At 40.0% G+C, this 25,748-nt stretch overlaps 1 protein-coding gene across 2 annotated transcripts in view; it reads right to left on the bottom strand.

The window, feature by feature from the left end:
* Positions 1 to 25,748, bottom strand: part of Nha1 (Na[+]/H[+] hydrogen antiporter 1) — a 103,971-nt gene that overhangs the window by 2,477 nt on the left and 75,746 nt on the right. For both annotated transcript variants that reach the window (XM_076388791.1, XM_076388790.1), the window contains exon 5: positions 9,770 to 9,934. In XM_076388791.1, coding sequence (XP_076244906.1) covers positions 9,770 to 9,934 — 165 coding nt within the window. The remainder of the gene's footprint in view (positions 1 to 9,769; positions 9,935 to 25,748) is intronic.

Genomic DNA, 25,748 nt, shown 5'->3' on the forward strand with positions numbered 1-25,748 from the left:
ATACGTTGACCTATACTACTGCCCAGTATAGTGTGGTTAAGAATCAGACTACGGACATCTGTGCAATTTTCTATTTTTATGAACACAGCTAAATAAAACTTTACTTCAACTTTCGAATACTATAAATTACACTGTTTTTCATATTCTCAGTGTCTTTGAATATTACATGTATTTTCTAATTTTTTACACATTTCACATTTCCATAAACACACAGAAATCCGCGGTCTACTAATAACTACCTTACTAAATAGATCATCAGATTAATGTTATTGATACCTAAACAAATGAATACCAGTTACATATTAAAAGTCTTTCGTATCAACTTTTTCAGACCTCAATATCATTAACTGATGACTATTCATCTATACAGAGACACTGTCAATGAAATACCTAAAGATATGAATATTTTAATCCAGTTCCACGAAGTTCCCGAATCCTCCTAGAAGGCCTCGAAAGACACATTCCACCCAGCTTCATTTTCACCCTCCCCGAAGAGTCACCTTTCCCCCGGAGTGAATCAACCCAAAATGAAACTCGGCAACGAAATCGTTCGCCCCGAAGTCATCGATACAATTCACCCCCTTCGAGGCGAGAGTCGAATCGACTCGTCGCCTGGTGTCCAAAATAGGGGGTCAGAATCCAGAGCGACGGTTGATTTCGCGTAATTGAATTGCACCGCTTGCACGACCGGCATGCATTAATTAACGCGACCCGATCGAATAAGTTAATTAGGGGGGGTTTGCCAGTTCTTTTCATTCCCACCGAATCGCGGAGTTTCTTTCCACCCCTTCACCCCGTTCGTCTCCTCCTTCTTCACCCTCCTTCACCCCGTTTCGTTCGCCGCCCTTCGTCCCTCTCCTTTCCTCCCCTCCTCCCTTTCTCCACTGCCCCCTCTCGCCATCCACCAGCCCCTCGTCCACCCTCCGTCTTACCAGGAGCACTTCCGCGGGAGAGCTTTCATTGCGACCTGTAACCAGAGCAACCCTCGGTATTTCGCATAATTAATGAAATCGATCGTCGTTCGAGGAAGGCGAACTTCATTATATAACCTCCAGTACTTAATTACGGAACCGCTCCCTATTCTCTGTCGATCGGGCTCGCTCCTTCTGTCCTGTTCTCGCTGCCAGCCTCGACTTCCGTCCTCGTCCCCGTGTAAGGTCGCTTATTTACCGATCTTCCAGCACGAGAGGCTGACTACACGCGCTGTCGTACCACTTGTTCAATTAGTCGCTCGATGCGCGTGTCCAGGTGGGACGTGCTGTGATTGAGCGACGAGGATTCTTTGGCTGTTTGAGGTAGTGATTTTGAAGGGAGGATTTGAAAGGGTTGTGTTCGTGGTTTTTTTGGGGGGATTGTGGTGGGGGTGGAATAATGGCGAGTTTTTAGTTACTGGGGAGTTAAGGTAACTGTTTGAGTGTTTTATTTAATTTGAGGCTTAATTTGTAATATATTGGGAAATTAATTTAAATTCTAATATATATTTAGACAGTAAGTTTAGAAACTAGTGTCATGAAATAGAATCGTCAGTTTCTGGGACCTCAAAATTGATGTGTGGGATATACAGTTTTAGGTTGTTTGCTTATTGGGATGTTTGACATCTTAAGTGTTCAGGTGTTGGGACATTTATAAAATTTCCTAAAATCTAATTCAACAGAATTAGATAAATTTTCAAGGTAATTCTACCTTTTATGCATTCTAGAATTGCAAATCAGATTGGGATGTAAAAAACTAGAAAGATGTCTGAAAAATAGAGGACTCGGTGAATAATCGGGATGGGAACTTTAAATGTCGATGTACGAAAGCAGGAGCTGATATACGGTCTCCACTAATATTTGAAACGTTAATTGCTTCCACTCGAGTAATTTAAAAATCCAGCCGCTTCGTAATTCCAGCGAAAATGTATTTTACTGGTTCAGGGGAAATGGAACCGAGCACGCTGAGATCCGTCTGAATTAAAATTTCAAATATCAACATCAAACTAATACATATATTTGCTTTGCTAACATTTCAAACTCTGACCAGTTTTATCTACAAGTTTCCAAAAGTTTGACTCTCCCGCGATATTGCTGCAAAAAATGTTTAAAGTACAGAGGAAATTACTGCCACTCTTTACTTTTAATATTCTGAAATTTCATAGTAGAGGTACAAGTTTCTCGAGTCTTATTTTTTAAAATACAATTATTATAATTACACTTGTGTCAACAAATGCAGCCTTTTACTTTTTCTAAAAGCTTCGTTTCCTAACTTTGATAAAATTTCGAGATTCACTTAAAATGAAAAACACTTAGCATTGGAAACAGTTAAAATTGATTTAATAATTTCTTAAAAATTCATTACCAACGTCGAGAAGAAAATTTAATTTGAACTTATCTTGTATCTCCTTATCAGACTCAATACGTCCACTGTCTCATGACCCACGTATGGGTCAGGGAATTTCAAACGACAATCTTTTACGATACTTCTATATCCTCCACTGTCTTTATTCGATATTTTTACTAACTTTATGACATTTTTATCACCTTTTGGAATACAGAAGTAAGTCAGTATCTACACTCTTAGTAGACACTAACCAAGTTAATTACCTTTTACAAAACGATCCACTCCTACCCATTAATCCCAATTCAAACTTAAACCAAATTAATTGCCTCCAGCTAAACTTCTTCACGGCGCGTCCTGGAACCTATCACAAAATCAACCACCACAAGATTCCCAAAATGCAGGGCACAGACCAACACAAACACAGTGTGCCGCGACAAAATTAATTATACAAAACCGAACTCTCCCTTACCTGAACCAGCAACCCTCGCCAAAGACAAACCATTAAAACTCTCAGTCAACTACCCAGTCGAACCTCCTTGCAAAGAAGAACGTAAAGTAGTGTACACAAACGTCCCCGCAAAAACTACCATCCTTTACCCCCAAGTTTCGCTTTTACAGACACGCGCGCGCGTTAAATGCTCGGCTCTAGATGATAAACTGCAAAGAAATTCACAGGGAAAATATATAGTACTGCTTATAAATATTCGAACGACGTTACATGTTGAGAAAATACAGATTTCTTTGTAGTAAATGATGTACATTCTTCACACTTGTTTCGTATTTCTATGATGCTTTAAAATTAAATATACAGAGTGTTTCATAATATGTGGGACCCACTTAGAGAACTATGTTATAGTCTATTAAAGGAGAAGTCGAACAGAGACCTTGCTCTGTTTATAAAATTCATGATACCTCATAAACGAAGACAGATAGGACACCTGTTTATATAACACTCTTTCATTATCTTTAGGCATATAAATAACTCCCAAAGTGCATCCTACATGTTATGAAACACCTTGTATAACAATAACAGTAACTGTATTTTGAGCAGTAATTAATAGTTAGTCTAAACAACAAATATCCTGCCACCAATAAATCTGCAATTCTCCAAACTTGCGAAATCGTTCGAATACTTACGAGCGGTACTGTGGATCCAGACTCGGGGATAAATCATTTATTTGCGTGGGGAAAGTAAGTCAGAAGGCAGAATGGTCGGGCAGGAAATGGCGGAGGAAGGACGTCGGTCGTCTGCAGTTATCGTTCCGCGTGGCGAGTTACAACCCCCTTTTCGCCACCCTTACCTCAAACTCGCCCGACCAACTGCCGCGGCCCGACTACCAAGTTTACCTCCATTTACGTGGTCGCTGGCAGCGAGGGAGAGGGTCATCGGTCGGCGTGGGGTCCACCGTCAACACGGAGGACCTGGCTAGACGGCTGTATTCAAATTCGACCCCCTTTGCCACGGCCAAGACCCGCTTTCGGAGTTCGACGAATCCCCGACGAACCGTGAATACTCGGCGCTGCCTTTGCGACGAGCTGACACACTGGGCTAATCTTGCGAATGTTGATCTTGCTACGGGCTGACGGCGGGGTTAGGATGTTTGGGTAGAGATGGGCGGATTGGTGGGTGTGGTATATATAGACGAATGTTTTTCAGGGAGTTTTTGGGTTGCGGCGGAGATGAGCGAGGGTGGTTAACCCTTGTCGTGATATGGTGGGGTCACTCGGGGTTTGAATGTTTCAATGGGGGTTTTTAGGAATTGGAATTCGGGAAATTGAGAGAAATAGGTACTGTGCATAAGTATTTGGACACTGACGTTATTGGAGATGCATGAAATATCTGCAATTTTTTATTCATGCTGACTTATATTAAATGGTATTCTCATCAGCTTTTGTGAACCTTATATTTGTGGTGCTGGGATTCTTGAGTGACCTTATATTGATACGTATGTTAATGCTTATTCATTTGTTGAGAAGGATATTTCTTTTAGAACAGCCTAATAAACTAACATTTGATATAAAATGTTAGAAATATTGAAGATTAGTTGTTCTATGCAATGAAAAGTTAGATAAATTTTGAGTGAAATATTTTGGCAAATGATGAGTAGAATTTATGAGTAATTCAAGAAGGTAATTTGTATGGGAGTGGGTTATTCGTTGATCTTTACTACTGAACATTTTAGAAAGTAGTTTCAGTGATTTGTATATTTCAGTGAAGGAATTTTTCACTGAAAAGGATTGAACAGAAGAAACAGAATTTATATCGACGATTTCCGCATTCAAAATTGGGTCAAATGAATTGAATGGGTCGAATGGATCGAATGGGTTAAATGGGACGAATAGCTCGATAGTGTCATTTTTATGAAACTGTATGTAGAATAATATGAAGAGTGTTTTACGATTTACTGTGTCATTGAAATATTAGTGAATACTCTTTTATTCATGAAAAATTTCTATTTTTTAGAATAATGTAAGTTTTTTACAATAATTAATTATTTCACTACTATTATACTATTACTGATTATATATTATGATTCACTACTATTATAATTCTTAAAACAAGACACATTCATAAAAAAGACATTAGTATAACTATTTTTTCCTTTTTTCCTAAATTTCTCAACAAAAGCCGCGAATTCACCCTTTCCATGCTCACGTCGTAGAAATTCCTTATGTGTAATTTACATCAGCCACAAATAACGAATCATTCCCTCATAAACCTCCCCAAAGTCCCTGTCCACCGCAAGTAGTTCTCAATATAAATAATACTCCTGTTAAGGACATCCTCGCCTGCTCCCATCGGCTCTAACTCACACAACAAGACCAAACTTTCCCCTCAAGTTTCCACAGAGAGCTTCCCTCTGAAACCCTCTATGGTCCCTTTCTAAAATGAAGTTAACCCTCATACATTTTTGAGAACATTATTAATGTTCAAACTAATACCTAATAAGTTAGGGATCCTCTCATAAATCTACCTAGGTATATAATTAATTTTCTCTTGAAACTTCATCACCAAATGATTACGATAATTTTAGTTACAAGTGGAGTGTGATTTCTGATTTAAAAGCTGCAGCTATATTAAAGTCTGTAACTGTAACATACTCTGAGTAATTAGGGTAGTTTCGGGCTAAACCAATATTATTGGAGATTGCTTTGGTGGTAACGCCCATCGACTACTCATGTACTGCTAATCTTAGTTAATCTAGTAATTATATCATTAAAGCATTATTAGAGCTTTAACATGAGCAGGCTAGCAACTGCTGGGAAACTGTAACCTTAAAGGAGAATAATACAAAAATCTGTGCTACAATACCGAGTAACCTGTATTCAACAAATTCATTTAACAATTTCATTAATTTCATTAAATTTATTCAACAATTTCATTAATTTCTAATTAATTTTATTCAACAATTTCATTTATTTCAAGGCATTACCAAAGCACCCCAATTCCATCAACTAAATATTTCCACTCAAAGGCACCCACAGAAACTCCCACAAAAAGAAGTATGTCACTCACAAAGCTACACTCTGTTGCCTTCAGACCCAGCGTTGCCCCGAACACTGCCAACAATATCAAAAACATTCAGACCAGGCCACGATCGCCCCTTCATTCGCCAACCCTTCCTCCTTTCCCTCTCTTTGGAAGCGTCTCGAAAGCGTCCAAGAACATTCGTCCTTTCATCAGAGCTCGTGTGCACGTTCGCGTGCCGCGAGTAGCTGGAGGGTGAAAGCCTCGTGACGCGAGCGGCGTTTTTTGATTCGTGCAGTAGACTCTAATTAAATCCGACCAGCCGCGGCTCCCTGTTCGTATTCCATGCTGATAACCAGCAATTAACGCGGGAAAACAGTGGAACGGGAGGCGTCGCGCGAGAAAATGGCCAGATGTACACGCCACTTCCGGCTGTGATGCAAGTTTTTTAATCAACCCCCTCTTGCCCTCTGCTCGCCCTCTTCAATCGCGAGTCACGTGGCGCGTAACCACAAACGCGTTCCACTTTGACGTAATTTCGGGCGATGCTCGAGCGTGAAACTTCGACCGCCATATCGACCAGAAAATGAAATCCCCGCGAGCAGAGCGATTCGCTTATTTTATACGCTTTTATTAACGCTGGTAGAGCAGATAGTGGGTCTTAATAGACCCAGGAATTAAAGTTTTGTCACTCAATTTCTTTCTAATATGCTAGATATAAGAGATAGATTGTATAGAAATAAATGAAAAGTGTTCAATGTAAAATTTAAAAAGAATAGTGAGTTTTAGAATGTTATGACGCATATCACAGTTAATTATTCAGAAATGTAAGAAGGCAGAGATAGGCGAGCGTGATACTACATTTTGAGTAACAAAACTGTGTATATTTATAATGTAAATTATAAAATATACGTAACAGCTCGTAAACGCTATTGATACCAAATACTTGGGCTGGGTCCTGTAGGGGTAGATTAGTATCGTCCTTACAGCTATAACATGTACTTTTGTTACATCTGCCAATTTGTCTCGTTGATTCGGCTATAAAAGGTTGAGGATACATGGCATATCTCGTTTCCACGTTCCAATTAACGCCATATTAATTCTAACAATATTTCATATCACCACGTTTCAATCAAAGTCTTTTGTTCTTAAAATTGGGTGTCCCAATTTTACTCTTAATTTGGCTTGTTTTAAAAGCTTGATGAGATATTCTTTGTTCACTTTTCATAATTTCAGCCTTTCTTTAATAGCTTAATTTTGAAAAAATTTCGACTATTATTATACACCAGGCATCGAAGCAATATATGTTTTATTATAATTACTAGTTGCAATTACCGTAAATATGTGTCGCTTTCTTAAGTAAAATTGCTCTTGTTCGAATCCAAGGTATCTAAATATCAAAATCGAATATGGATCGTAAAAATCAATGCTGACACAAGGGAAACGTAACTCGTGGATAAAATTAGGGTCGGGTTCAGATATTTGGAGCGACTGCGGTACGAGGTACGTGTCGGGGCTCGAAGTCGAGGGATTTATGAGTAAACTGCGGGAAATATTAACACGTTCGACGTTATGGGGTGGCCAGTGACCAGTGCTGGACTTTTCGTTCGAGTTATGGGGGTCAACGATAAGCGACAGCAGCGCTTTTTCCGCTGCAGAGCCGCCGTGCAGTCACTTTATTGGAAATAAAACGCTTCTAGAAAATGGATAGGCTTTTTGTCGCGTGACGGGACGCTTTGAAAAGGCGATAAAGTGGCAAAAAATATGGCGAAAGAAAGTCAATGTTTTTCTTAATTAATTTATATTTGCTGTATTATATATGATGTGTGAGATTAATTAAAGAAGAAAAATTCTGATTCGAGAACTTGTAATTATATAATTTTTATCTGGAAATTAAAGTGTTTTTTTTATACATAGGTTCTTCAAACTCTGTTATTTCTATTGTTACATACGCGGGAAAATTGCGATGATTATTTGGTGAATAAAATAAATAGGGCTTCATACATTGTTAAACGAAAATTATTTTAAAGTAGCGAAATTCAATCATTAGGTATTTCACATTGATGTTTGTTCTGAAATGGTTTGTTTATTCAAAATCCCTGCAGTTTCAAATTAATCGATATTTAATTTAATTCCAAGCAGAATCGTTGTAAACGATGACTGGGATGTAATTACAGATTCTGATATTTTGATTTTAAACGAAAATTATTTGTTTCTGCTCACTTAATTCCGTACACAATGTTGAGAAACATTTACGATAAAAAAATTACAGTGTTATTGAGAACATCTATCATTTAGTACATATACTTCAAATTAATAAAAAATGCAGCAACAAGTATTTCATATCTTCTTCAAGATTGGAGAAATATTTAAACAAGATTATGAAAGAAAATGAAGCCAACAGTTGCTCTAAAATTGTACCTACACATAATTTATTTGTTATAAACTCGATATGATAACGCGTGCACATAAAATTGTACATATTCTCACTACAGAAAATTTCGAGAATTCTTCCAAGAAATAAGGGGAATATCGACGAGCTTGTAACCAGAAAATACTGTACACCTACCCCGCTGTTCCATTGGAAAACTTCAGCCAAACTAAATCCTCCAATCGTGTCTACACAACCACGAAACCCCTGCACAACAATAACGATTTATACGCACAACGTGAACGTAAACCACCCCCCACAGCTGCAGTGTTCACCACGTCACGAAGAGGCCATAGAACAGGCTCCACTTCAATGAAACTTTGTTCAACCAAAAAACTATTCAACTCCACCCTACGATTACGCGGGAACTCATCAAAACACGACCAATCGACGACCCCACCTCGATAGGGCGACCGCCATTTGACCGCCGTTCCATTCGATCAAAAGTCCAACAAAGCGAGCCTCCCGCGTAATCTGCTCGCCATGGCGGGCTGATTAATAACGCTAGGAATCACCGACTTCCCCCTCCTCCCCAGACCAGGACGTGTCACGAGCCAACGAGCCAGACTAATCACCGAAACGAATTACGAGGATGCGAGGCACGCTGCTCATAATATGCCTGCGAATATCGACAGTCGCTGGATAGAATCGCGAAGGGCTACGTGTCCGACTGTGAACGCGACATACCGATAGCTACGTGCTGCAGGCCTGGAATTCGAAACGAACACGTCGGCTTGAATATCTCGTGGAGGGTCAATAAAAATTTTCTGACTCGAGAGAATGACTTTCTGGGCGACTTCTTTTTCATCCATTTCTCGCGACTCCGTGAGAAGGGTTAAGGATTTTTGTGAGGGAAGAGTGAGATTGGTAGTGGTTGATGCAAAATTGTAATGCGAAAGTTGATGGTAATAAAGGTTTTAACACTTTGTGAAGATTTTTTTGAAGTACTCCGTAAAATATGCTTTGTGAATTGAGATGTTGCTGTAAGGTTAGAGTTCTAGTATTAGGGATTTTATTTGTAGTTTTCTATTAGTAGCATGCAAGTGTTAAATTAAAAATTAAATGAAGGGAAATCAAGAAGACAGAAGAACATAAATGGAAAAGGTCGTGATTCTATTAGAAAAAGAGTCTAGATTGTGGAAAAAAGTTACCTGGTATAGTGCTATGATTTGAAGAAAATCGACTTTGAATTTTAATTAAGATCGTGGGGTCCAAGGGAAGTACGAAGCGAAAGAGGCGTTTCTACTTTACAGTAGACAGAGCCAGTGGTCAGACAGCCTATTTCTCTTGCCTCGTATATCCTTCGAGCCTCTAAAACTGCACCTCTGTGCTCTGGTATCTCATTACAAATTCAAAGTCAATTTTCTGGGGCACGAAACACGATGCAAAAAAACTCCTACTTTCCATTTTAACTACTAGTTCTCAGAGACTCTATCGACTATCTTCTTCTATTTAATTAATTCTATGGGTCCCCCGATGTTACGTGTAGGTGTTCAATTGTTAGTTTAATTCTTTGTTTATTTCTGTGGAAAGATCTGAATGGTACTCACGTCATCCACTTCCCAGCCCTGCTTCTGCCAGAAGTAGCAGCTGACGAAGGCGGCAGCAACCACTGCCAATGGCCCAGCACCTCCAAGCTCGATCGCCTCGCTTCCAAACACTGCCAACAAGCCACCTCCTAATAGCATCAGCACTCTCAGGGGCACCATGAAAGGCTGAAACGTTACGAATTGAAAGATCGATTAGATAGGTCTTCAGGGACGATCGCTTCAGTGAGGTTTAACCTCATTGAATCCTCGATTGACTAACGATTACCCTAAGCAGCGCTAATCTGTTAATGCTATCACGGGACTGGGCTGAAAGTAATGTCGTCAGCAGCTTAAGAGATAAAAAAGAAACCTCCTTCCAGTATTTAGAATTCTTCACAATTTCTCATTTTCTAATTATCGCTCGTATTCTCAAGACACTTGCACCCCAGATACAATTTAGTATTTGACAATTCAGACTGCAAAAGGGTCACCACTGAGACCACAACGACACGTGTAACGCCTGGACTCCGAAACTTACCACAGAAGCTTCATTCTCCGCTGCAAGCGCTCAAACCGACAAACTCGTTTATTTAATCACGCGGCCGACCTCGAGAGGAAATCGGATCGGTTCTGGTCGAATTGAGGCGCGATTAATCTTCCCAGAAAGGGATCGAGAGAGACAGGGGATCGCGATTCCGCCCGCAGTGACAAGCAGATTATTCACCTTGACCTCATTTAAAGCGCCACCACCCTCTTCGCGAGCGACTAGCGTTTTTCCTCTCCCCTTTAAATTCTTTTCCTCCTGGCCTTGTTTCTCGCCCCTGGCCCCGAGCAACTACGTCGGCGACCACGGAAAATCTGCTTGCCTTTAACGAGCGTTAGGGTAAGTCGCACTTTGCGAAGCTGTGCGGAGTAAGGCGCCACCCCCGCCATCGTTTCCTTCCTGGCACTTTCAAAGAGGCAGGAAGCCATCGTGAGTCTCGCTCTTCCGTCTGACTTTTAATTCAATAACGTTTAGGAATTCTCCTTGCTTCGTTTGTTGCCTCGATGTTTGTGAACTACGAGGCTTTTGATTCTTAAGAGGATTGAAAGTTTTTGCTAGCTTCTTGAAATTGAGGGATGTTTTATATGGTATTCTTTATGAAAATAAAGAGTAGTTGGTTTGTTGAGATTTGTGGTAAATCGTTCGAGGATATTTTGGTATGATTATGAGTTGATTCGTTGGGGACAGTTTTTGGTTTTCAGTGCTCGTTTGTTTTGAAAGGCTTTGTATCTCGAGGAAGGAGGAAAATCTGGGAATACGTAGAAATTGGTCGAGGAATGTGGAGAAGTATGCTGAGTGGGTGCACTTCATTTGGTATGGATGTCTTCTTGTTATCTCCGTATAATGGGACAAAAGCGTCCTTTGTGAGTATTTTTGTTGCGAACCGTGGAATGATCGTGAGGATCTTGTAAGTAGTTTGGATCAGACATGCAAGGAGGTAATTTTAATAATCCTCTTATTATTCAGTTGCCTGTACATGTTGTCTAAAGGAACTGATCTTTTACCAGTATTTGAATTTATTATAAATTTAATTATTTAGTAAATAGCAAACAGAAGAGAGAAATGCTATGATAAGAACAGAGGAAATAGAAAATATGTGAAGGCAACTGATGGAATAAAAATCAAAATTTTTAGTTTCCTATTTTCATTCCCTCATGAATATCTACTTGCTTTCTCTAGAAAGAATATATTTCATCTCGATATATGTATAACTTGCTAAGGGAAATATAAATAAGATAGTATCCCATAGAATTGTATCATCTTGAAGAGTTTCTGCATCAAGAAATCGTGCGTCAAAATATACTGAAAAATCTCATTTCTCGCGACGTCTGACATATCACGATTTCTTCTACTTTCAGAGCTATGCCTTTTCCTTTCTCGATATCAAAGCTAGCTCAACCATTTCTTCATGTCCACAAAATCCTAAAATTGCAGGAGATTACACAATCTCAAATAAAAAAAAGAAAATCAAACTATAGTCACCCTTAATAAGTAACTCCAACCCTCTTGCACCTCTACCCCTTATGCAAAATGGTTCCTAGCGAATGACGTCGTTAAAGGCATCCAGTGTACGAGAGATTCGTTCTGCTTAAAAGAAGGAATTCGATATCGAGAAGGCGAGCAAAATGGCGTGATATTCCAGCGGATTTAGGGATGGAAAGCTTCGTAGCCAGTTTGCGCCCACCCCCCGCCCCGATTCTCGTCTGTTGTGTCGTTGGACGCTGTTATGAAATTTTCGTGCGCCCACAAATCACGCAGGAGACGTGCGCACGTAACCAGCACGTGTTTCATGGCGATCAGTCGCGACGTGGTTACATGTGATCACGCAGCCTCTTCTAAATGCGTCGCGATATTGCCATAAGTCGCTGAATATTGCGTTCCTGCGGCGATCCGACCCCCTGTCTGCGTGTGCACCACGCGCAAATAAGCGAGCATCCCTGCAGATTTTCAAACAGATGCGTGTCAGCTGGCGGGTGCGACCCTTAAACGTGGAGACGAGCACGTGGGGAAGTGCACACATTTTTGCCATGGATCTTGGAAATAAGTTTAGGCGACAAATTTTACTGGTGAAAAAGAGTCTGAAGACTTATTGTTGCAGTTTTCATACTGGGTTACTGTTCCTATGGATTCAAGTACTCAAATACACAAGTACACAAATATTCGAGAATTTAAAGATAAAGGAATTCAAATATTCAAATATTCAAATATTCAAATATTCAAATATTCAAATATTCAAATATTCAAATATTCAAATATTCAAATATTCAAATATTCAAATATTCAAATATTCAAATATTCAAATATTCAAATATTCAAATATTCAAATATTCAAATATTCAAATATTCAAATATTCAAATATTCAAATATTCAAATATTCAAATATTCAAATATTCAAATATTCAAATATTCAAATATTCAAATATTCAAATATTCAAATATTCAAATATTCAAATATTCAAATACTCAAATATTCAAATATTCAAATATTCAAATACTCAATTATTCAAACTTTCAAATTAAAAAATTTCCAAGCACGATAAAAGGAACCTGTCACATCCTCTTTAACAGTCGCACACAAAGTATAAAAGAACTTCTGAAAAGCTGACGTTTGTACAACCCTTAACAAAACCTGAATCCAGTAGTATGCAACATCGACATCGAGAAGTTCTTAGTCAGGAGCAAAATGTCGCGTAGATTTCAATCTCTGACAATAGTCAAGAACGTTTCAGGCTTCCGAAGAGTCGAAGGCTATCAAAAATTTCCAGAAGCCCCGAGATTCCCGCGGGGAAGCCTCAATTCTGCAGATCCGCGTCGCGGTGTTCGCTGAAATTTCAAGTCCTCTTATCCCCATCGCTACCGCGTCGATGAGCTCCACGACAGGGAGTCGTCTTCGACTTTTTCCTCCCCGTCCTCTCTCATTCGTAATCGATTCGCGGCAAGAAACGCAGTCGGATGGATCTGATTCCAATATCTACGAACTATCACTTCGGTTTTTATACTGAAACCGATTCTCCATGCATACGATCCTACCGCTGTTTTTCCTACCACGTCGTCCATTTCATGAGCGCGGGAAATTTATTGCGTTCGATTCGGCTCAATTAAAGGTTGACATTAATATCGCTTTATAAAATACGGATCAGCCAGTGAATCGCGTGGAAACGACGCGTGGATTTGCATTTAATAAATAATACAGCGCTTCGACTCTCTGAAGGGGGTGTTAATATTTTATTGTTTAACGTTTCAGTTTCTTTTGTCTCTCTGTTCACCTCATTTTCTTCTTTTGTTCACCGTTTGACATATTGGGTGATTCAGTAACTTGTTATTTATAAGTCTGGTTTTTGCAACGTACGTTTGGTAACAGGTTTCTGTTTATTCAATGAGTAAAGAAATTTGGAAATCGGGAAACTGTTAGATTTTTTGTGATTTATTTTGTAAAAATAGATTTTAGTCAGATATATGTAATGGAAAATGTTATGTGATTAATCTGAGGAATAGTTAAGGGCACAACATTTTAATCTATTGATCAAGAATTAATATTGTTAGAGTATTCTTTTTACTTTTCTAGAAAAAGACAAGAATTTATAATAAAGGTATCATACTCTGATATGAGTCTTCAATTTTCTGGTTATCTCAGAGTATTCGGTATTTCCAGTTCTAGTGGTTTTCGTGGATCTAAGATTTTCCAATTCTCATTCGAAACGATCTCGACCTTCTATCGAGGTTTTCGAAAGAAATCTAGCGGAAAGGTTTCGATAACGATAGTCAACTTAGAGGGGCTTTTCGAAAAGTCCTTTAATCTTGAAATCGACTAGAACTAAAAGGTAGCAGCAAATCTATGGGAGATACGAACTCAGGTCATTGCAAATAAATATCTACAGTAAAACCTCGAATAGTCGACTCGAATAGTCGACCAAAATTCAAAGATTTTCGAAAATTTCTAAAATTTAAAGAGACTTTTTTAAGAAACTTAAACATAAAAATAAGAATATTCTCATAGAGAATCTTTACGTTTTTCTTATAACTGCGAAATAATTATAAGCAAACTTCCCTCACCACCACCTACAAGTATCATTTACTTGCACACTTACTTACTCCATTCTCGCTATTTCAATTACACCTGGTCCAAACCCTCCCAGCCCTGACCACTGACTGCTCCTTAACAGTTTCCGAAGTTCGATCAATCACTGTATCACAAAGCAGTCGTGGTTGCTCCACGAACACGGTTCGGAAACAAGAGGGGAAGAATAGGGGGACGATAGTGTTTTCCTTACGTCCGTGTACCCATTCCTCGTTAATCCTTCGGTCGTTCCCAGCCGTGCTACAGACGCCACGAACGACGTGGAGATATACACGTACCCAAATAGCACACGATGCTTCGAAGACGTCTATTTTACGTCTATTTTATGTCTGAACGTCTTACGACATAATTTGGTCGCCTTGAAAATATTCGACAGCGAATGTCTTAAAGACTTTCGAAATTGACGCCCATAAGACGTCTTAAAGACACTCTAAAAAGGTGTCTTAGAGACTTACGATGTCGAATGTTCTTAAGATATCCAAATTACATCTATGAGATGTTCAGACAAAAAGTAGACACCTTTAAGACATCCATAAGCGTAAGTCTTTAAAAGGTTCATGTAGGGTGTCCTTAAGATGTCTTATGAACGCACATTTTAGAAGCCTTAAAGATTTATGTTTTTGAATGTCTCAGAGGCGTCTATTTTTTTCTGTTCATTCTACAGACGTAATTTGAGCCTCTTTAAGACGCCTTATGAATGTCTTTTAAGACGTCCTAAAAACATGCTGATTTGTAACATCGATCGTTTGAAAGGCGTCGTTTGGACATTTTTAGGGCTTCGCTGGATGCCTTTAAGACATTTTTAAAACATCTCCGTGGTATATGGGTACTCGACGCAACGAGGCAACGTGACAGCAGTTCGCCACGAAGAAACGATATCTCGCTTCGACGTCTCCTCCCTCTGATCTGCGCGCGGCAAGGTGCACTGGGGACTTTTTTATTGTCGTCACGGAAACGCGGTGGCACGGCCCCCGTCTCCTCGAGAGGAAGATACACGTAGACGGAAGAGGGCCGACGCGTGCCTGGAATCGATACATCCCAGCACGGAATGTCTGTTCAATCGGGAATAAATTCGGAGGAGCTTCGTGCCGTCGTGAGTTCTTCCTTCAAGAGACCGTCTTTTGTTCCCTGCCGGCTACTGAGGGCGTAATCGCGATGCTTAACCTATTTTATTTTGCAGTTCTCATTTGCTGAGCTGGGGACGACTTGAAACGGATTTAATGGAGATCGCGGTGATGAAGTATGCGGATGATGTATCAGGAAATGGTACTTCTACGCGTGTCTATTTTATTGGTGAATGGATTTTATTATTAATTTTTATATTTAGGTTTGTCACTGATGAAATATTTGTATCACGAGTTATTGAGATGCAGGTAGCGAAGGGGATGTTATTTGTTTTTCATTTCTATGGGTATTTCTGGTCTCCAAGAGTGACTTAATAATAAATTACTGCTATTTTTATGGTTAAGTGGCTACTATTTCATGTAGGTAATATTTCGTTTACTTCCTCTGTGGTCTTTAACTCGAGAGTAATTTATTAAGATTGGTGACTGTTAATTTAAGTCTTTGAAGAATAACCAGCAATCAAATTCTTTTATTTTTGCTGTCCCTCCATTTTCTATTAATGTTTCAAAAGCTTTTTCTTCTTTCTCCCCTCTTTAACAGCAATCGAGCGCGGAATTAACAACAAAGTTCCTCAGGGGAGAAATGGAAGATGCAAAATACGAAGTACTTTTCTCATTCTTTATTCACTGTCGCAGTGAATCGATGGAACATCTTTCGTTCGCAAAATGGGTGAAGAGACGTTCCCTCCTCCGAGGGAAAACGCGTCGCAATCGGCCGCGGAACGATATTTCGTTTCCTGCTCGTACTTTCGCCTTTTGAGGTCGACGGGAAAGACAGCGAGCCGACGCGAGTCTCGCCGCTTTATTTCTCCTCGCCCAAATCTATCGAAAAGCTTTCGATATCCGGCAGACAGGAAACCGAAGACACCAAGGAAGACGACGGAAGAGAAATCGCTTGCAACACGACGATCTCCTTTACCTATAATAAGGGGACAAATCTCGTTTGCAATGATTTAGATCAGCGAAATCTCTTCAATTCCTCAATAATCTCACTTGATCAAATCAGAAGTGTATTTCTCAAGAATATTATAATATACAATTATACCTTTTAACCCTCTAAAAATGTTAGCTTAAATTAGATGTATAAATAGACTGATATTCAGAATAAAAAATATTAGGTACTCCTTCAAACATAAATTCAGAATTATAGAATTACACTGCAGACACCAAGATAAAAATAAGATTACCCCCTTCCCCTAATTCCAATACATTCTTCCTGAAAAAGTCACCCAATCAACTCTCAATCTCCCCACCAAGAAAAGAGTCTACCTAAGTTGTCACACAGCAATCCTCTCAAAACCATCAAGATCCTCCACACTTAGAAATCTCGAGGTCGACCTCGTTCCCTCCTCGCGATTATTCCGCCAAGTTTGCGATTCACCAGGCTGCAAAGAATGACTCGAAGCCATCCACGCAAGGTTGCTAGGGTTTAGCCAAGGGGCTCTGGGGTCGCGAGGGGGTCAGGAGGGTAGAGCACGAGAGGCAATGCAGGTGGCGATGCGGCAACCAAGTGCTGGCCAGCTTTCCGACCGAATCCGTACACAAACATTTAATTCGCGCAAATCGATAAGCGCCGACTGTGGCGGTGGGCCCCTACGACCGAGGCAGAACCCACTTCCATTGAATTTCAAATCTTTCGTAATCGATATCTCGCGAACTGTCGCGCATCACGCCTGTAAATTGAATATTGTTCTCTGCCCGCGGCTGCCCTCGCGGGGCGTCTTGTTCCCTGCTATTCTTACCCCCGCGTGGGGAAAGTTCGTTTGCAGCCACGTCGATATTTACTTATTCGCGCCTGGACACCTGTCGCTGCTGCATCCGCGGTGAGCTGACTATCTCGGGTCTCCGAGGAATTCTTTGATGAAACTTAGCTGAGAGTGTAGGGGATGATTGAAGGCGCTCCCTTGTCGAGGAGGGTAATTAGCATTGGGGGCTAGAGCGCGTGATAACTCTGGTTGGCCTTTCGGGAGTCTTCAGGAAGGTTATTAGCTAAGATTATTTGAGACTGTTTAATACTAACTGTTACCTTGTTTAATTAGTCATACGCAGGATGAGTCGTCTGCCTGTATTATCTGAGTTTTATTATAAACTGTTTATTGCGTTAACGAATGTCTGAAATGAAAGTTGTTTCGTATCGAGAGCATGCTGCTCTTTAGTATGCTCCATTCGATATTAAAGAATTTTCGGTTGAAACAATTTTAATTTGCAAGAAAATTCAGGTGAGACTGTTACGTGACTTTATTACAATTTTCTGAATTTTAATTTTTGAAAATTTGTATTTCGTTTGTGCTCTTATTCTAGTAGCGTTTTGTAATACTTGTACGTGATTTTAAAGTCGATGCGTTTTCTGACGAATACCTCTGAGCTTCTCTCACTTGTACAATAAATAGTTCAGGCGTACTTGTCAAAACAACAGTTCGTCAGAAAATGCATCCACTGTAACCCCAGCCTTACAGAGTTAATTGCGTTCCATTTGAAAGATTGTACTAGATCCTAGTAACGGAGGGACAAGGTGAAAGGGATTTGATCGCGCGACACATTTGTCCACTCAAAGTAGCTTTTGTACCAAACCATCCATGCAGTCGAAACGATTAACAAAGCGATGCTTATCCCCCGATTTCGCTGATACCAATTATCCGTTGGCGAGTAATCGGCCGATTAATTGGTTAAGCGAGAATAGCCATTAACGTAACCCGCAAATTTCAATTCTGCGTCGTTGTGCCTAGCAACGAAGCGATCCTTCGGAAACTGTCCGATCCAGGGGATCACTGTTGTTGCCTCAACGAAGGGCAGACGGGAACAGTTTCCCCTTTTTTAGGGAGGAAATGTTAATCGCGGTCGCGCACAGAGGCAAATTTAATTACTTATCCTGGCAAACGTTTGGTTAAGCCTCGGGAGCCATGCCATCCCAGGAATACGTACAAATTTAATCAAGGATCAAAGTTTGCTTAGGTTTAAGCACGTTCCGCTGGATCGGGCTGGATAGCTTTGCGGAGAGTCGCCTCTTAAGGATCTAAACTGCATCCGCTGAGTACATAAAGTATGGAATTGCATAACTGACCGCTTACGCTTACGTGAACCATTTCCGATTCGAGCGAGTAGATATAATACGAGACTTTTGGAGCTGGTTTGGAACTTCAATCTGTTTTGAGTAAAGAAGAAAACTGTTGTGGAAAGAGCATTGTGAGATTGTGAGACGTGGAAGTGTGGACTTCTATTTAATTGTGGTTTTGAAATTATCGAAGTAATTAATTGAAAGGTTGAAGGATTCTTAGCTACTGTGTTCTATGATAGGTGATAGAAACTTTAAAGGATGATTCCAAATGCTAAAATGAGACGAAAATGTAGAATTAAAATATACAAGATACATTTAAAACGTGCATCGGATGTACATGACTTGACCTATTTTACTGACTGGTTCTACTGACACGGCTGTATCAGACTTGACCTATTCTACTGGCTGGTTTTACTTATACGGCGGTGACCTACTTGGTGAACTATTCTACTGATATACTCTACTGATACGACTGTGCCTGACTTGATCTATTCTACTGACTCGTTCTACTAATACTATTGTTTCCTACTTGGCCTCTTCTATTGACCTCTTTTATTGATACGGCTGTGTCTTACTTGATCTATTCTACTGACTCGTTTTACTAATATCTGCGTGTCTGACTTGGCCTATTTTACTGGCATATTCTACTGACTCATTCTATTGACACCAGTGTTTCGTACTTGACCTCTTCTACTAACCTGTTTTACTGATACAGCTGCGTCTGACTTGGTCTATTCCATTGACTCGTTCTACTGATACCACTGTTTCGTACTTAGCCTCTTCTACTGACCTGTTCTACTGATACAGATATGTCTGACTTGACCTATTCTACTGGCCTGTCCTATAATACGGATGTATCTGACTCAACCTATTCTACTGACTTGTTCTACTGATCTCTGCTTAACTTAAGCACCTTGGCAGTAGAACAAGTCCCAAGTCAGACACACTTCAGACGATCTTTAGATACTTCTACACAAAATTAATACCTTTAAAAAGAAATCTCCAACGTAATTTCATCACTTTTGATTTTACTGTTACTTATTTAGCCATGTAGAATTACTCCTTAAATTTTACTGACACTTCTCATCGAACGCCCTCTATACTAAAAAATATTCCACTCTGCAAAAATGTTCGGAAACTCGCGACAGTTTCCCCTCAGAGATGCAATTAAATCAAGCACTTAAAAAACTTTTCCCAATAGAAATAAAAATACAGGGAAAACTCCCTGCTATCAACGACCCAGATTTCCTACAAAGGATTCATCTCGGATCCTCCAATCTTCCTGTATTAAACTCTTTCTTCCAGCCTCCCCGTCATCGAGACTATCATCGAACTGACACACAAAGTCGCAAGCTCCCTCCCTCTGGACACGAAATCAGGCTTCTTTCAGAAAGACAGCGGTGGGCAGCGTTTGCATCTCTGTCCCGTTTCCACAGCCTTCAATTCAAGAGACAGGCGATGCTTTAGCCTACCTTTCATCGTTTCTTAGATACGACCGAGGCCTGAATCCGTGGCCATGCATTCAGGATCTTGACTGCGGAAAAATCTCGCGGAAAAGAGCATTGTCCTAGCACTTTTTTCCTCTGTCATCGTATCGCGCTCTGTCGCTATGTTGACCATGTCTCACTGTCTACATACAAATCGAGACTCTGCCACAGTTTCGCTTGTATTTAGCTATGGATCTCTCTCGAACTGAGGATTGTTTCAAGGTAGTCTGAATGATCATCCCTGGCCACTGTCTGATCCATGACTCTTTTGCTTTGGGTCATCGATGATCACTGTTCTCACAACGACTAAATAGCAAACTCTTTTTTCTGTTGGAAGTAGTCTCCCATCAATTGGGATTCGTTTCTTTGCGTTTTGTGTTTGAAGGGTCTTGTATCCTCATGTATGGCTGGATGTTTTGAAGAATCGATTTTTGACTCTTTGTAGTCTTTTGATACTTGTTTGGAGGATATTATTATATTGGCTGGAGGATTTTGATTTTAGTGAAAAAATATTTTTAGTTTTAACTGAAATATTGTCCTCACTTGTTTCCTAGCCATATTCATTTTTATGCCACCCTGTTTTCCCTTTTGCTGGCGAATATGCTGGGGGAACAGCGAATCCACGGAGACGTCAATTCGTTCTATTGGAAGAAACGAGGATGTGTTTGGATAGATGAAATTTTATATAACACGATCTGAAGGTCTCTCCATCTCTGTTACAAGCTTTTCAGCTGTATTTTGTGAATTGACAGGTTGCTCGAAATAAGCAAATAATTAATACAATACTCTACAATCTACAATACATTAAATGTAGAGTATTAATACAATACTCTACTGGTATTGAAAACATTTTGCATATTACTAAGTACAATATTAATCAGAACTTTATTAATATGGAATTTCTCGGAACTGTTAGGAAAAGTCAGAAGTGAAATTACCGTGAAAGGTACACGTCACTCGTCACGAGTCAAATAGTGTTAAGGGTGATTACATCGTAAGCCCCAGGCGTTACGTTACGATTTAATAACTGTGATTTCACGGTAAAGCCAGTCTCCATAGAATTAACTCGGTTGGACTTGGTCTATTATGGTTATAAACCCTGAATTTTCATTTTAATCCACAGACGACAGAAGTCATTCTGCAGTCTTGCGAATTTCAAGCTCTCTTCACTATCTGAGGCTCGAAATTTTTCCACATCTCTAAAGGAACTATGATTACAGAAATATCACCCAACTTCCCTGTTTTCCATTGATAAAAATTCTACTCACATCTATTAAGAATCGATACGTTTTCTCCAATCACCAGCGAATAATATTTAAATACAAAACGTACGAGTAGAATCTTCAATTCCTCCCCTGTATTATACGCCAAAATGAAATAATAAAATCTGAATATTTTAACACATTCGGGAGCTTTAAAAGGGGAAGTGAAACAGGTATTAATATTTCTTTCGTAATTAAAACAGGTTATTAATGAGTTGCCAATGAATTCAACGACTAAATCAGTAACTCCGCTTGCAAAGCAATTGAGCACGTTCGTGGAATCACTTTTAGGATAAAAAGGAACGCGGGAAAGTATTGGTGGTTAAGCTGGCGGGCGGTTGAAAAACGCTTTAAAAAACGGGAATATAATTTTAATGAAAATTGACGCGGCGACGAGAATATTTATCTCGGCGTTACCGTGGCCGTATTAAAGTAACATTTGTCGTTAAATTCGATGTCGATAATGTCGGTGACAAAGTTTATGAAAACCTGCGTCAGCGGCACCTGTCACCGACAGGACACGAGATTGGAATCTGTCGAAGTGAATTTCCGATCTGCGCCTTGAAAAGGAATTAAAGACTGATACGACAGGAAGACGAATGAAGTTTTAATGCGACCGAGGAACTAAGGCGCGTTTACGAAATTGCAAATGAGAAGGCTTTCCTTAATTGTCCACGAACTGGGTGAAATTCTACCGGGTGTACTCACTTGAAAATGATTACACCTGATGCATTAGAATCCTATATTAATCTTGCTCCATGCAAAATTCATTTGAAAATTTCAATATCTAAAAATTTGTAACCATTCCATCACTCTTCTCCTCTTCTCACCTCAGCACCCAAAAATTCAGGACTCTGTCCCTAAAATCCTCTCTCTCTCATCTCCAACCACCATCCCCTAATAACGTCTATCCACTTTGGCAACATTTCCACGAGATCCAGGCTCCGACACTTGCCTCGTTCACGTCCGTCATTTCGAATTCAGCGTAACAGAGGCGGAGGCATGCGTGTACGTCCATAAAACACGTATCAAGGCATTTCGTGGAACGAGACAGACCTCCTTTCCGCTTCGCGGCTCGATGCATCCCCGCTGCATCGGGTGCGCAGAATGTCGCTGCGAAAACGCACCCAGATAGATAATCGTACGGAAACAAGCCCCTCGTTGATCGACCTACTGGCACGATTCTCGCGCGGGTTGCCCTCCCTCGTTGGCTCGGAACTCCGACGAAGAACGCGCGCTTCTTGCCAGGCAATCTGCCTAGACTTCCCGATGAGATTTATGGACAGAGCACGCGACCAATCCGAATCCCTGATTCATTGTCTCGACGAGAGTCGCGCGCTTCTGTTGTGATGCAGATATCATAAGTTCGTAGATGGTATATGTAACTTAGAAAATTTTCTGGGAACAATAATTTGTCTTAAGCTCTCGATGAATTGTGTATACAGGGTGAGTCGCGCAACTGTGTCACTTGAATTTTTTTTATTAACTGTTTGTTGTATGAAAAAATGCTTCAAGCTTGTTTATAGGAAACTGTTTATAGGAAAATTCAGGTGATACAGTTAATGACTCACTCTGTATTCACAACAGAGCCATAAGCCAAAGATGGTTAAGAAACCCTGATCTAAAGAATGCAAAAAAATTCCCATGAACAGTGTAGAGATATACGTACGATGCCTATCACCTCGTCTTAAGTTCCTGCAAACCTACACTTAAGGCACCAGCTCGGACAAAAATGACCCATATGTATATGTACCTAATTCTGTGCCTTTGGACTAAAATCACTCATAAAAAACGATCTTTGATACATAAACCAAGAAATAATTTTCATCATTCAAGTTTGCTTAGTAACAAGTAAGATCAGAAAAAAGTATTATATCTGAAATAAAACTACTTTTTAAAAATAATTTAAATCCTGAGGCACAGAAATATAATCAAACACTCTAATGTTCATTTTCCTCAACCAAGAAAGAAGCCCCAAACTACTGACCACCAGTATACAACACGAGCTCCTCAGAGAGCACCTCGTGAAACGCGTCCCGCAGCACAGCGCCCTCGCGACTAAACCTTCCCCGAAATCTGCCCCGAATGCTCGTCGGGGGTCGCCGATCATCGTGATTCGCGACACGTGCAATTTATTGTCCGCCAAATTCCACGCCCATCCGGAATTATAACCCAAGTCTGTCGGTCACGTAGCTTCTTCGACGAATCGCTAAGACGCGCGGGCCAGAATCGTTTCCCTCCCCCGTGGCAGGGGGCAAAATGGAGGGTCCAACTTCCCAGCTAGATCAGAACCACGTTCCGATATTCGCACGTCCGCGTGCCAGGCTAGGACTACGCGCGATTTACGATCGGTTCACGAGCTCTCGCCTTCTGTTGTCCCTCTCTCTTCCGCCAGCGAGCCGCGACGAGGGTAGATTTATCTCGCAAAAGTGGATTTATCTGGTCCCCGCGGCGAGGGGAGCACTCGTGAGCGCGACTGACGCGCAATCCACGCCGCGCAGGGATGAACGACCCCTTCTCGGTTGACCCGCTACCCCGCATATCCGGCCTTCACCCCCACGCCACCCCCGAGCCGCCCACGACCCCCAGAACTCGAGTTCTCGTACCGTGCAGCCTGTTTCGCGATTCTCCCCTGCCTTGTAAAACTGTTTGCTCACGCGAGCGACCCACCCCCGCCCCCGTCTCGTCAATTAGCTTGGTATCATGGTTAGGAATGGCTGATTCTAAGTCAAATTATTAGGGACACGGTACGTGGCGACGATGACGCTTTTTGGGTGTGCTGGGGTGGGAAAAATTGTGTCTTCTTTGAGGTGTTTTCAGGGGGGATGCTGGGGTTGCGATGCGAGGGTTTATGGATATTTATTATTCGGAGAGGCTGTGAATAATAGGGGGAATTTTTGGTGAGGATTGAGAGAATGAGGAAGAGGGTCTGAGGGAATAATTTAGTGGGAAGGGGTTGTTTAACACACTGTCACACTAGATTCACTGAAAATTCTATCGCTTTGGCGGTGACTCTAACTTGAAAGAGAATATTCTTAATTCATTTCTGTGTCTGTTCTAGGGTCTTCTTTTTTGTCTAGTTAGCTGTCACTATAGTTTTTTGTTAATACTGTTCAGAATTGTATACATTAATTTTACTTACAATGGTGTCAGTTTTGACCCATATACGAGTGACAGGGTAACCAATGTGTTAAATTTGAGACGAAGACATTTGGTGAGACTTTGGAAACATGTGATATCTTAAATGAATTTTTCTTTTTGAATTAATCAAAAAATTAGCCACAGAATTTAACTAAAAAATCTAGAAAAGTAACCTACCCTTTTCTATTCCATTAAAGAAAATTGAATTCCCTGTTAACACTTTGCACAAAACGAGTTTGTCGATCATATTTCGTTTCGCAAAGTGAAAACTGATCAAGTGAAATTTCCTGTGCATCGACTTCGAGAGTGTCGAGCAGTAGTTGCACAAATTTCAATTTTTCAACTGTTCTAAACGAACTTTGACTAATTCCCTTAGGCTCCCAGAGTGTTGTGAAAATCGCGGCGTCTCTTTTTTCAGCGTTTCGATAAAATGTTTCTGGACTCGGCTGTCAGTTCTGTGCAGGTACAAACACCGTAAACTTTTCCAATCCGACAGTGTAACGTGTTAACGTTACCGATAACCAAATATCGAGAATATTTTTGGCAGCTACTGACGGTTGTTTAAAACGACGGTTTTACATTTGCATTGCAGATGTCTAAAGCATTAACGTATTCGATGTGGAGGAATAATTGATTGGCTGGATTAAATTAATCTCAATTTTTAATGTTTCATGAGATGAATTTTGGATCTGATAAATCTACCGAACTCAATGAATATGTAGAATTAAATTACAATTGGTAATTAGAATTAATCACATCAATAACAGATTTTTCAGGGTCTTTACAGATAACTGTTATTGTTGAATTATTAATTGTTATGTGCTATATGTTTAGGTTACTATAAATATTATTTGTGTAATGTTAGATAAACGTATGACACCAAATTTTAATAATTTTGTAATATTATTGTTTTATGCTTAATCGTATAGGAAGATTAAGTTGGCAGCAAATATTTCAGAGGTGATTAATTGCGTCCAAAAAATTTATGTTGTTAAACTCTTTTAAAAAGACGAAATTATTTTGCCAAGAGAAGGAAACCTGTTCATGACGGAATGATTAATTATTGTTTAATTAGTTAATTTCGTATTAGTAATTATTCCTGTAATAAATTATCTCGTGTTAGGTTTTAGAATACAATTAATAAGTTTGTGGTATTAATTCAGAAACTCTCTACCCATTTTTTATTCTACAGAGTGACAATTTCAATTTCAAATGAGGAAACAGATGAGAATTTAAAAACTTTTTGAAGCATACACATTCATCTGTGTTTTATTATCGCGAAAATTTCACTTACTCATTTCAGATAAG

The sequence above is a fragment of the Calliopsis andreniformis genome, chromosome 12, assembly GCF_051401765.1.
Source record: "Calliopsis andreniformis isolate RMS-2024a chromosome 12, iyCalAndr_principal, whole genome shotgun sequence".
Taxonomy (NCBI): domain Eukaryota; kingdom Metazoa; phylum Arthropoda; class Insecta; order Hymenoptera; family Andrenidae; genus Calliopsis; species Calliopsis andreniformis.